General features: G+C 41.1%; 1 protein-coding gene across 4 annotated transcripts in view; it reads right to left on the bottom strand.

Annotated features, from left to right (window-relative positions):
- Window positions 1-7034: 7034 nt before the first annotated feature.
- The window catches only part of LOC138739058 (Na(+)/H(+) exchange regulatory cofactor NHE-RF3-like), a 55737-nt gene continuing 49437 nt past the window's right edge, over window positions 7035-13334 (bottom strand). For 3 of the 4 annotated variants that reach the window (XM_069890469.1, XM_069890470.1, XM_069890467.1), the window contains 5 exons: window positions 12470-12665; window positions 10152-10354; window positions 8840-9040; window positions 7959-8276; window positions 7035-7218 (listed from right to left, as the gene is read on the bottom strand). In XM_069890469.1, the coding sequence (XP_069746570.1) occupies window positions 7159-7218; window positions 7959-8276; window positions 8840-9040; window positions 10152-10354; window positions 12470-12665 (978 nt within the window). In that variant the 3' untranslated portion in view covers window positions 7035-7158. The remainder of the gene's footprint in view (window positions 7219-7958; window positions 8277-8839; window positions 9041-10151; window positions 10355-12469; window positions 12666-13334) is intronic. The other variant, XM_069890468.1, reaches the window with a different exon arrangement.

Here is a 13334-nt window from a genome sequence, read left to right as displayed (position 1 = left end):
GGACCCATGATTCGGAGCCGAACAGGAGTGTGGGTATGACAATGGCTCTGTATACGCTTATCTTTGTGAGGTTTTTCAGTTGGTTGTTTTTCCAGACTCTTGTGTAGTCTTCCAAAGGCGCTATTTGCCTTGGCGAGTCTGTTGTCTATCTCATTGTCGACCCTTGCATCTGATGAAATGGTGCAGCCGAGATAGGTAAACTGGTTGACCGTTTTGAGTTTTGTGTGCCCAATGGAGATGTGGGGGGGGGGGGGGGGGGCTGGTAGTCATGGTGGGGAGCTGGCTGATGGAGGACCTCAGTTTTTTTAAGGCTGACTTCCAGGCCAAATATTTTGGCAGTTTCCGCAAAGCAGGACGTCAAGCGCTGAAGAGCTGGCTCTGAATGGGCAACTAAAGCAGCATCGCCTGCAAAGAGTAGTTCATGGACAAGTTTCTCTTGTGTCTTGGTGTGAGCTTACAGGCGCCTCAGATTGAAGAGACTGCCATCCGTGCGGTACCGGATGTAAACAGCGTCTTCATATGGTTATGGTTATAATTATTGCATTCAAATAAGTGACCTCTGCCCCATTACTTCTCAGCAGTTTTCTCTCCTACTCTCACACATGTATCCATCCATCACCTCTTATCTGTTAATCTGAGCTCCACCTCCACTTCTCTCCTCCTCCACCCTCTCCCCACCTTATACTTGCAAAGGGCCCAGACCCAAAACTTCGATGTTGAGTGACCAACTGAGTTGGAGCACGTTGGTGTATTGCTTACGACCACAACATCTGCAAATTTTCTTGTTTCCCGATATAATCTTGAGTCCACAACAGCCTGTTTAACACTTTTATCCTTGCTGCATCTGTATGTTACCCTCCTTTCCTGAAAAGGCACTATTGCACCACCCTGGAGAAAGGGAAAGGTGCTGCTGAAGGGGTTAAATTGTGGAATTTCTATGGACTAGATATATTCCCTTTAGAAAAATTAAGTGGCCATCTAAAGGTATTTCAAAATAATTAGAAGTTCACAGAGGAGGCCATTTGCTCCATTGTGCCTGTACCTGGGCAATTTCACCTTCTTACACATGATCCATAGACCTCCAGGTCATGGCTTTTTGAGAATGTTTCAAAGGGCAATTAAAAATCTGGTCACAGTTTCTGTTAGACAGTTAGTTCCAAACCGCCACCACCCTCTGGATTTAAAATGCCCCTTTACAACCTCTTTAAATCATTTTGCCAACTTACAATTAGGGTTTTTAAACGTGCAGTGAAGGGAAATGTGCCTTCTTATGTAGGCTTCTTGGAATTTCATACACCTCAAATGTATTCAGCTTCCTCTGTTCTAACTTGGCTCATACTATAAGGTGTTTCAGGAAGTGAGTTGGCTAAATAAAGAGAAACTAATTCCAGTGGTGGAGGGAGGAGGGCTAGAAATATTGACCTGATCAGGCGCAGTCAGGAAGCTCTTGGGTTAATGAATTCCACCCCAATCAATTTCTTTCCCATAGCATTCTTTTAATCTTCTAGTTTGTTTCAATTTAACTCAGGTTTTTAGAAAAGCAAGGTGCCATTTGGAGGAAGAAAGAGAACTGCTTCTGAGTCCATTTTGTAGGAGGCAGATATTAAGCCCATGGAAAATAATGTGAAGAAAGGATGTGAAAAGAATTTGAAGAGGGCAGCACAGCTAACATAGCAGTTAGCACAATGCTGTTAGAGTGTCAACAATCGAGTCTTGGGTTCGAATCCCACCCTGTCTGGAAGGAGGTTGTACATTCTCCCCGTGTCTCTTGGTTTTCCCTGGTGGCTCTGGTTTCCTCCCACCCTTCAAAAAACGTGTAGGTCAATTGGGTGCAATTGGGCAGCATGGGCTTGTGGGCTGAAAGAACCCATTATCATGCTGTATCTCTAAATTTAAATTTAAAAATGAAAATATGGCATTAATCTTAATTTGTTAGATTATCATAAATGGATTATTTTATCTCACTGCAGCAAAGATATTTGTCTGAACTCTGGACAGTGTCGTTATTTTTGTATGCCAATTCATCCTTGCAGGTTTGACAGTTCAAAGTAATGCCAGGAAATAGGTCTGGACGAAGGAGTCGCGTGATGGAGTAGTTAGATTTAGTACCTGTGACTAGGGGGATCAGGGGGTATGGAGAGAAAGCTGGAATGGGGTACTGAGTGGATAATCAGCCATGATCAAAATGAATGGGCGGTGTAGGCTTGAAGGGCCAAATGGCCTAGTCCTACACCTATTTTCTATGTTTCTATGTTTTTAGTGGCCGGTAGGGTAAAACCAGCCCTCTCCAGAAAAGAAGAAAAAAAGTTAAGAAAAGACAAAGTTCAATAAATACAAAAATATAAGAAATAAAAGATAAAGTTGCAGAGAAGAGAAAGAAAATGGCACCTAAGAAGGAAAAGTAAAAACAACAGGGAAAAAAAGAAGAAAAGACAACGGAAAAGAAAGGAGAAGGCCTTACCTGCACGAAGGAACAGGGAGCCGTGGTAGAGAAGAGCGAAGTTGGTGTCAGCCCTGCAGAGTCACGACCCCCCAACCGGTGGACTGCAAAAATGGCTCTCTGAGTCAAACAAAAGTGGGAAATCTAAGGTAAAGGAAAACACCGATGGGAAGGGGGCTCAGCCGAGGAGTAGGCAACCACGGCACGACCAGCTGAGGGATGCCCAACACCAGGGCTCTCAGCTGGAAGACGAGGAAAGCGGCAGGAGAAGGAGTGAAGTACCAGGCGAGAAAGAAAGTTGATGGGGTGAACGGCAAGAGGAGCAGCAGCAGGAGGCTTGACAGATGAAGAAAAGTAGAAGACACAAACACAGGGACAGACACAGAAGAAGAGGAAGAAGAAGACCAAGATCTTCACAGAGAGATAGAAGGTAAAACAGATGGACAGAATATAGATAAAGCTTTTTTTTGAAGAACAAATGAGAGCATTAAAAGAATGGTTCTCATTAGAATTTAGTGCAATCAAAAGAAAAATGAAAAGAACAGAAGATAAAATGCAAAGATTAGAACAAGTCATGACAGAAAGAGTAGAAAATGTGGAAGAACGAGAAATGGCTGTAGAAATGGAAGTAAACAACTTAAGAAAATTGGAAGAAAGTGATAAAAAAAATTAAAGACAAAAGAGTTAGCTCAGAAAATTGATATTTTGGAAAATTATAGTAGGCGAACCAACATTAAAATAGTGGACCTAAAGAAAGATGAAGAAGGCACAGGTATGAAGGAATTTACAAAAGAATGGATCCCGAAGGTCCTGGGAATGACAGAAATGCAGGAAGGAATGGAAATAGAAAGGGCACACAGAACACTAGCTCCGAAACCACAGATACATCAAAAACCAAATCCATCTTAGTAAAATTTTTGAGATATGCGTTAAGAGAAAATATACTGGAGCAGGCAAGGAATAAAATTAGAGAAGACAATAAACTATTGGAATACAAGGGTCAAAAAATATTTTTTTACCCAGACATAAGTTTTGAACTCTTAAAGAAGAGGAAGGCGTTTAATACAGCAAAATCGATCCTATGGAAAAAAAAGTTATAAATTCATGTTAAGACATCCAGCCGTGCTTAAAATATTTATACCCGTGGAGCAAAACAGACTATTCTCGGATCCGGAGGAAGCACAAGAATTTGCAGAACACTTGCAGGACAGGAGAGATGTAATAAGAATGAAGAATGGCGATAAAATATATATAAAGATGTAAAAACAATGTATATGTAAAGAACTAAAGAAGGGAAAGAGAAGGGAAGGAAGGAAGTAAGGAGAAAAAAGGGAGAACTTTGTTATATGTGTTTTTAAAAAAAGTGTTTTCTGGGGGGGTTGGGGGGGGGAGAATAACCGTCACTACGAAATCAGTTGACGCTTACGAGCAGGATCACAATCCAAATGGAAATGGGAGTTGTGGTTGCCCGGCAAGGGATAAGGGGCAACTCAGAGAGGTGGCGGGGGGACATTTGGGGCTAAGGGAATATTGGATGTGGGAGTTGGAGTATTTTATGTTTTAAATGTGATGTCATACATTGAGTTTAAAAATGGAAAACAGAGATGAAAATGGGGAAAAGGTGGATGGTAGTGGTGAGGAAGCGGAAATGAGGTGTAAACAAGATATGAGATGGCCACGTTGAACTATATGACTATAAACATTAATGGAAAACATAACCAAATTAAAAGGAAGAGGCTACTAAATTTATTGAAGAAGGAAAAAATAGATATAGCATTTGTGCAGGAAATTGAAGAGAGACTGGGTAGGACACGTAGTGGCAGCATCATATAATTCACAAGCTAGAGGTGTAGCTATATTAATTAATAAAAATGTACCAATCAAAATAGAGGAGGAAATAATAGATCCAGCAGGGAGGTACGTAATGATAAAGTGTCAGATATATTCAGAATTTTGGAATTTGCTCAATATATATGCACCTAATGAGGAGGATCAAAAGTTTATGCAAGATATTTTTGAAGATTGTAGATACACAAGGAAATATATTGATAGGAGGGGATTTTAACCTTAATTTTGATCCAATGTTGGATAAAACTGGAGAAAAGACTAGTAAAAAGAATTGTTAAATCAATGCAGGAAATGAAACTTTTGGATATATGGAGGAGGCAGCACCCAAGAGAGAAGGAATACTCATATTAATCAAGTAGGTATTATCCTAGGTATTAATAACTTAAGCCACTTGTACAAACTAAATTATCAGTCACTAATAAAGAAAATGCAGGAATACTTAGATTGGAAAGAATTAATGCAAATGTTGATAGGGAGGGTAAGTTGCATTAAAATTAATGTCTTTTGAAGGATACAATACTTATTTCAATTGTTGCCAATTCCCTTAACAGAGAAATTCTTTAATGAACTAAAGAGAATAATAAGGAAATTCTTGTGGAAAGGGGGGAAACCGAGAATAGTGTTAGATAAATTAACAGAGAGGTACAACCAAGGTGGTTTGCAGTTACCAAACTTTAAAAATTATTATAGAGCAGCACAATTAAGGTATTTATCAGATTTTTTACCAGACAATGGAAAAACCAGTCTGGACTAAGATAGAACTAGATAAAATAGGGGAGAAGGTACCAGAACATTTAGTTTATAAGTGGGCTGAAAAGCTGGTGCAATATAAAAGCTCACCAGTATTGCATCATTTACTTAATATATGGAAGATCCACTTAGAAAGGAAAAAAACGAATTACCAAATACCAAAATTGTTGTTGACACAAAACCCACTAATCCCTTTTACAATAGATAACCTTTCCTTTAGAGAATGGGAGACAAAAGGAATCAAAAGAATAGAAAATTGTTTTTTGGGAAATAATTTATTAACATTTGAACAGTTGAAGTACAAATATGGAATAGTACAATGTTTGCATATCATCAACTGAAAGCTTATTTAAAGGATTATTTAAAGGATAAATTGGGAAACAGACTGAGATTACCAGAAGGAAGCAGCTTTGAATATGTGATTACAGACACAATGATAATTAAAAGATTTATAACGAACATGTACATTAAGCTGCAAGATAAGGAGAATGATGAAATAAGCTATAAATCCAAACAAAAGTGGGAAAAGGATTTAAACATAAAGATAAAAATTAAACATGGGAAAAGTTATGTTCTGGAACTATGAAGAATATAATAAACACAAGGTTACGCATGATACAGTATAATTGTTTACACAGGTTATATATCACTCCCCAAAAGTTTTAAAAAATGGGATCCAACATTATCAGATAGATGTTTTTGCTGTAAGAAGGAAATGGGAACAACAGTACATGCAATTTAGGCATGTGAGAAAGTGAAAATGTTTTGGGAAGATCTAAATCAGATATTAAATAAAATCACAAAAAATAACATACCAAAAAATCCAGAAATCTTTCTTCTAAGTAATATAAGTAGTAAGGAATTAGGCCTCAAATTGGATAAAGCGCAAAAAAAGATTTATTATGATAGCCTTAAGCAGTAGCAAAAAAATGTATAATGTCAACTTGGAAAATGGAAGAGAGCCTGAGAATGCAGCAATGGTACATGGAAATGAATAAATGTACTCCATTGGAAAAAATAATATATAATTAAAAAAATAAAGTCACATTATTTCAACAAATTTGGGAACCATACATGGAACATAACAGAAGGCTTGGCTCCGACCTCCACTCCCTAAAATGATAATAAGACAAAACGACGTGATCCTGAGTGTAAAAGTAGATGACACATTTTTCTTGTTGATTTTTCATTGTGCGATGACATTGTTTAATAGTTGTATTATATATGCTGAATATTTTTTGGTTTTGGAGGGGGTGGGAAGGGTGGGGGGGGAAGGGAGAAAATGCTACTGTGTATATTTAATGAGAAAAGTTTGAATATATTTTGGTTGATATGGTTCACAGTGTGAAAAATTAAAAATTATTTTTAAAAAAAAAGAAATAGGTCTGGACAAAAAGGGCAGTAGAAACCTGAAACCCACTCTCCAAAATATTCTTCTGACTGAATGCCAACCGAAAGCTTTGAGTTTGCAGGAGTTAACGAGAAAGAGCAGTAAGGGGAATTGAACCAGTCAGGGGAATGAAGCAGAGATTGTATAATTAATTAGGCTCAAGGGGCTGAAGCTTGATGGCTTAGTCCATTCATCTTGTTGGAACAGATTCCATCGCAATGCTTAACGAAGAACTGGCTAAATATCAAGCACTCCAAAGCCATGAGAAATAGTTGGTTCCCTCTTTGAAACCATCAGCACAATGACTTCCTTATGGTATGACATTCTGTAAAACCTAGAAGCAGAATTAGGCCATTCAGCCCATTGAGTCTGCTCTACCTTTCAAGTCATTGCTGATGTATTTGTCCTTTCAACCTCATTCTCGTCTTCTTCCAATAACCTTTGATGCCCTTGCTAACACATTGTAGAGATCCACAGATATTGCAGTTTACTCTTACATTCCAGAGATGTGAAATTTGGTAGGGTGGCCTCTGCCAACTGCCCCTGTTGTATAGGAGAAGGGTAGAACCAAGGAAAAATTGACAAAAATGTAGGGAGAATATCCCATTTTTAAATTTTATAGATTCTTTCATTTTATTATTGTTTTGAAAATGTAGGAAATGTTCTTGAGCAAGGAAAGGATTAGCAATGAAGCCATTATTGTAAAAGGATACATTCTCCTTATTTTTCTTTACATTTGTGTATCATCATCTGATTCCACTCCAGCTGATGAGGACGAAGAGGGCTTGTCCTGCAAAAAAAATCTAAAATGTAACAACCAAACCTATGCCAAGTACTCATCATTCTTTCACCTCTAGCACACCGAACCACATGGATCTCCAGTCCAATGGTCGTAATGGCTGCTCACACCCCCAATGCAGAGCAAAGGGAAGGGTGAGGCTAAAATTACCTCTGACCTTTGAAAGGGAGGAAGGAATATGGACATAGTGACCGAAAGAGAGAAGTTTGGGACGAAGCTCATGTGGAAGAGGAATAAGAGTGTGGACTGTGAGGTGTCTTCCTGTGCTTGTAACTCTGGGCATGTCCATCCCTGACTACCATCCTTCCAACTATTAACAGGCTCTTGAATTTCACCTGAACTATAATACTACTTCAAGATCACCAAAGATCTCAGCACATCTTTTTGTACTACAACCATCTGTGAATATTAATTATTATTTACTTTCAATATTTTTGCTCTTTTATATTATTATTTCTCTTTGGTGTTGTGTGTGTTATTTTCCTGTGAAGTGGCAGCCAGTAATATTTTCATTGCATCTGGGCATTGTTTTTACAATATGCATATGACAATAAATAAATACATTCAATCCTGCTCTAAGCACTGGATTTCCCTCCCATAACTCCTCAGCGCTGAGTCTGACCAAGATCTTGCAAAACTCATTCTAACATATCCCTATGTAGCTTATGCTCACCCTTCACCGGACTGTGCTGAAAGGTGTACATGAACGTATGTTGTGACTGGAGATTTACCTGGTCATCTGGCTTCTGGGTGGTCTTGTCATCCTCTGGCTCTTCCACTGCTGCCTTCTCAGCTTCGCTGTCCTCTTGGATGTTGCTGGAGGGGCTAGCAGGCTCAGGGATTATGGGTGGAGATGTCGGGTTCTTTGAGGCTTTGAACTGCTCATCCTCTTCCTTCCTGACCACCAGCAAGCTCAGCATGTCTCCGCTGCTGTTGATTTTCTCCATTAATTCATCATGCGTATCCATCTCCACGTTGATGCCGTTCACTCCAATGAGAATGTCATTCACCTCTAGACCAGCCAAGCTTGCTGGGCTCCCATTGATGACCTGGAGGAGGAAAGAAGAGTAGCTTTGCACTGTCAGTTTAATCTGGAACACATCACCTGCAAGGAATATGGGAGCAGATTCAACAGGTGCCTTCCTTTATTTCCATAGGAAATAAAGGTCAGGCAGTATCTGTAGAGAGAGAAGCAGTAAACCTACAGGTCTGAGCTGCTGCATCAGGGCTGGGAATATGAGAGAAAATAAGTTGATTTTCTTGCTTTTGCAATTATGGCTAAAGATTATTCCTTTCTCTTCTGAGACTATCTGCTTAGTGTTTCCATGGATTTCTGTGATTTGGTTGCAGATTTCCAACATCTGCAGTTTTATAGTTTTCTTTGCCTTCTCATATTTTTGCGATTCACTTTTGAAATATAACGTTTGCAAATTCCTAAGAAATAAGCAAGTGAGGTGGTGGTGGGGAGCAGAGAGTTAATGATTGTGTGATTTCTAACTTCTTCAAGAGGTTGTAACAGACTATACGTGCAATCTGAGTGGAAATTCTAATTCATTCCCTCTTCCTCTATCGCAACTCTCCCGAACTGTAAGAATTGCTGTAATACTTGTACCTGTCCAACAAATTGTCCCTGCTCACCCTGAACTGCATTGAGGGTGAAGCCATATCCATCTGGGCCTTTGGTAAGGTGGCAGAGTTTGGCACCTGGTGGCAGGGAGCCCTCCGGTCTCTGACTCTTGCTCAATGCCTCGACTTTCTCTCCACAGAGTGAGTCATAAACTTCATTCCAGTAGCAGAGTGGAGAAACGCCAGCCTGTGATTGAATATCAACACAATGTATCAGCATGGTTGGTTACATTAACTTTCCCTTTATTGTTCTGATTCCAAAGAGCTCATATGGTTAGAGACATTAAAGCCACTGTAATCATTCCAACCCACTAACATTATAAACCAAGGCCTCATTATCATTAACAGTGACAATCAATAATTACAAGGTTGAGGAGAGTTGTCAAAGAGTCACACAGCATGGAGCAGGCCCTTCAGCCAACTTGCTCACCCCAACCAAAATGTCCCATCCACACTAGTCCCACCTGTCCTATTTTATTATTTTCTTAAAAATTTCAATTATACCTGCCTCAATCACCTCCTCCAGCAACCCATTCTATACACCCACCACCCTCTGTGGATAAAAGTTAACTCTCAGGTTCCTGTTAAATCTCTCCCCCTCACATTAAACCGATGTCCTCCGGTTACCAATTCCTATACTCGGGGCAAAAGACTCCCTACTTTCACCTGATCTATTCCTCTCATGATTTTGTACATCTCGATGAGATCACCCCTCATCCTCCTGTGCTTCAAAGAATAAAGCCCCAGCCTGATCAATCTTTCCCTATAGCTCAGGCCTCCAACTCCTGACAACATCCTCATAAATCTTCTCTTTGCCCTCTCCAACTTGTCAACATTTATCCTGCAGCATGGTGACCAAAATTGAACGTGATACTCCAAATAGTCCCACAGTAAATATCCAAACCCAAGTAAATGTAGCCATAATTGAGGGGTAAGATTGGACCAGGACGTTAGGGAGACTTGCCCAGCACTTTTATAAAGTAATGGACATGGGATTTCTTACATCCTCCTGAAAGATCAGAATCCCACCTTGGGGAATCCTCTAACTGCAGCACTCCATCATCACCACAGTATCTTTGTGTTCAAATCTGGACCGAGACTGAGGCACAACAATGCATCAAAGTCAGAAGTGAGTGTTCAGCCCACTGGGTCACAGCTGCCACCCAAAAACACTCTTGTTTTTAGCTTCTGAAAATTAAACCCAGAGACATAAGGATAGACCAGAATGATAGAGCAGTCCAGGGCTTGTGATCAGTGTGGATGAATGACTTTTCTCATCAGTTGATCTTAGCCCCTACCTGTTTGTAAAGCTGGCTTGCTGAATGATCAACAACAAGGAGCGTGGTCTTGTTCCCACATTTCTTTATCATTTCAACCACAGCCTCGTGTTCGAGCTGCTCCACACTTGTCCCATTCACAGCAACCAGGAAATCTCCATCGACCAAGCCTGCTTTTTCAGCTGGGCTGTTTGGATCAATCGCCCTGATGTAGTGACCTGTAACTTTGCAGATAAAGGAGATGATTAGTAAACCACTCACTGTGGCTGGAAGGATAGATCAGAGGTTAGATACCCACGATCAACTCAGATAGTCCCTACCTCCAAGGTGCCGGTCAAGGGTGTGACAGAATACCAATTGTCTGGATGAATGAAGCTCCAACACTCGAGAGGTTCGACACCATCCAGGACAAAGCAGTCCACCCCGTCCCCCTGTCTTTGGAATGAACTACAGTTGCTCACCTTACCTACTCTGACAGCACTTCCCAAACCCACCACCTCTACCACAAAGGTGGGCAAGGGCAGCAGTCACCACATGCAGGCTCCCCTCCAAGACATTTGCCGTCCTGACTTGGAAATATGTTCTTCATTGTAACTGGGTCTAAATGTGGGATCTCCTTCCTCAACAGCCCTCAACAGAAAGACTGCCAGAAGGTGGCTCATCTCTACCTTCTCAAGGGATAATGATTATATTGTCATACACATGGCACATTGTACATAAGCACAGAAATTCTTCTTTCTGCAGCTTATCAGGTACTTGTATAATAAAAACTAATAGTAAATTTAATTCATTTAAAAGATACAGTAAGTCTATTAGACAATAATGCAAAAAAGTAGCATTGCAATCATGCAAACAGTCCTTCTGTGGTGTCGGAGTGGTGATTAGCATAATGGGGAGTTCAGGAGTGTGATGCTGTTCTGATCTAAAAGATGCTGGTCTTCAGGGTAAGCTGGGAATGGGGCATAAATGGTCCTCAGATCTTGTGATTAGAAATATTCAATGTTTTCATCACCTGTTAGCGCTTCAGTGAATTTGACCAATGGATTATAACATTAATGGAGACAGACTGGAGTCACCAGGAATGCTTCTCACTAGGTACAGACAAAGGTTCATGAACTTAATCACACATACTTTCTGGTCTTTCTTTCCTCTACAGCTGACAACCACAGCTCTTCTTTGACCAGGGGTCAGGCCACAAGGGAGATTATACAAGCCAAAGATTTTAGAAGTCCCAATGAGCATAGTGTGAGATTGTTTGGTAACACTCTTTCTTAAAAAAGCTGTTGAGCCAAGGACTCAATTTAAATCTGGCAGTTTTTTTTTCTGTTATCTGAAGGTATCAAGGGCTGTGGAGTGAAGGCAGATAGATGGTCACAAAGCAGTCAGGATCTGGCTGAATAGCAAGACCAGCCTCAAGGAGTTGTATGGTCTCTCATGTTTGTCTAATTCATGAGCACACTCAGAGAGCATGTTGAGGGGTGCAAAGGTAGTTTCTTTTTACAAGAGGCCAGGGGGACCTGGGAGAAGATGAAGATGAATAGAGTTGAAGGAATTGTGTTCAGACTCCCTAGAAAGCTCATGAGGTATGTTTCTGCCTAACTGTTCAATAATTTGTCAATTTAATCCCCTACCAGCTGACTCCAGGTTTCCAGTAATAGCAGGTTCAGGGATCTCTGACCACACCCAGATCAGTAACATAGTGAAACAGCCCAAGATGTTTCATAGAAGGACTACAAATCCCTGAACTCCCATTGAGCAACACAAGGACATGTTCAGAGTAAGAAATGGGTTGAAAGAAGGAGCAGAGAGCAATGGAATGGTTCAGGTGATGGGGAGGGGGTGTGGCAGGAAAGTTCCAGAGTGCAGGGGGCCAGACAGCTGAAGACCCACCAGTGGGAGAACAAATACTCGCGGAGAGGTTTGAAAAGTAAATCCAGGACTCTTGGAAATTTCTGGTGGCTGGAGAAGGGACAGAGAGAGGGACCCTTCAGAATCATGGAGGGAATTGTGAACTGAGAAGTTTAGAATATGAGAATTTAAAAAATGGCAGGCTAACAAAATGGGAGCACAAGAACAGAAGGTGATGGATGAAAGGGTGATGTTGAATCTTAAAGAAGATAAAATGCTGGCAAGGAGAACAGGAGGCTGTTTGAGTGTGTAAGCCACAGTGCCTGATATACTTTCTGATAAGCAACTCCAGTCAGCACAGAACTGGAACAGGGATAGGAGCAATGGTCTCCTCTTTAATCCAGGCCAATTAGGTCAATGTGTCCTGTTTCCAAGTGACTATAAGAGGAGTGTACACACAAGCATAAGGAGTTAAAGTGAGGGTGCTATACCCTGTTGTCCATGTTCCATCCTCAGGAAGAATCCATAACCATGAGCCTCCTTGGTTAATTCTGCTATCCGTGGCTTGTGAGGCAACTCTTTCACACTGGCCATTGAAGCCACAACTTTAATCGCTCTGCCCTTGAAGTATTGGTCTGAAGCTTCATCAATCAGCAGGAACATCATATTGTTTCCTGATGATTTCATCTACAACAGATAAGAAGAGAAGATCAGAAAACTCACTTCCTCAAAGTGGGAAGTCCAACAGCAGAGAAAAGCAATAGCATGCATGTGGGGCATTCAAACTGGTGCTGGATAATTCTGGGATCTCATAACTAGTGTTGATAATATCAAAAGTTCAAAACGTGCTGGATAATCCTGAAACCTCAGAACTGGCGCTGGATAATCCCAGAATGTCAGAACTGATGCTGGACAATCCTGGGGGCTTAGAGCTAGTGCTGGATAATCCCCGGACCTCATAGCTGGCATTGGATAATCCCAGGGGCTAAGAGCTAGTGCTGGATAATCCCAGAACGTCAGAACTGATGCTGGACAATCCCGGGAGCACAGAGCTACTGCTGGATTAATAGCAGGAACTCAGAGCTGGCACTGGATAATCCCAGACCTCAGAACTGGTGCTGGATAATCCCAGGACCTCAGAACTGGTGCTGGATAATCCCGACCAGAACTGGTGCTGGATAATCCCAGGACCTCAGAACTGGTGCTGGATAATCCCAGGGGCTCAGAGCTACTGCTGGATAATAGCAGGAACTCAGAGCTGGCACTGGATAATCCCAGACCTCAGAACTGACGCTGGATCATCCCGGGAGCTCAGAGCTGGTGCTGGATAATCCCGACCAGAACTGGTGCTGGATA

Source organism: Narcine bancroftii, chromosome 7 (assembly GCF_036971445.1).
Source record: "Narcine bancroftii isolate sNarBan1 chromosome 7, sNarBan1.hap1, whole genome shotgun sequence".
NCBI classification, from domain to species: Eukaryota; Metazoa; Chordata; class Chondrichthyes; order Torpediniformes; family Narcinidae; genus Narcine; species Narcine bancroftii.
This window is presented reverse-complemented; position numbering and strand designations above follow the sequence as displayed.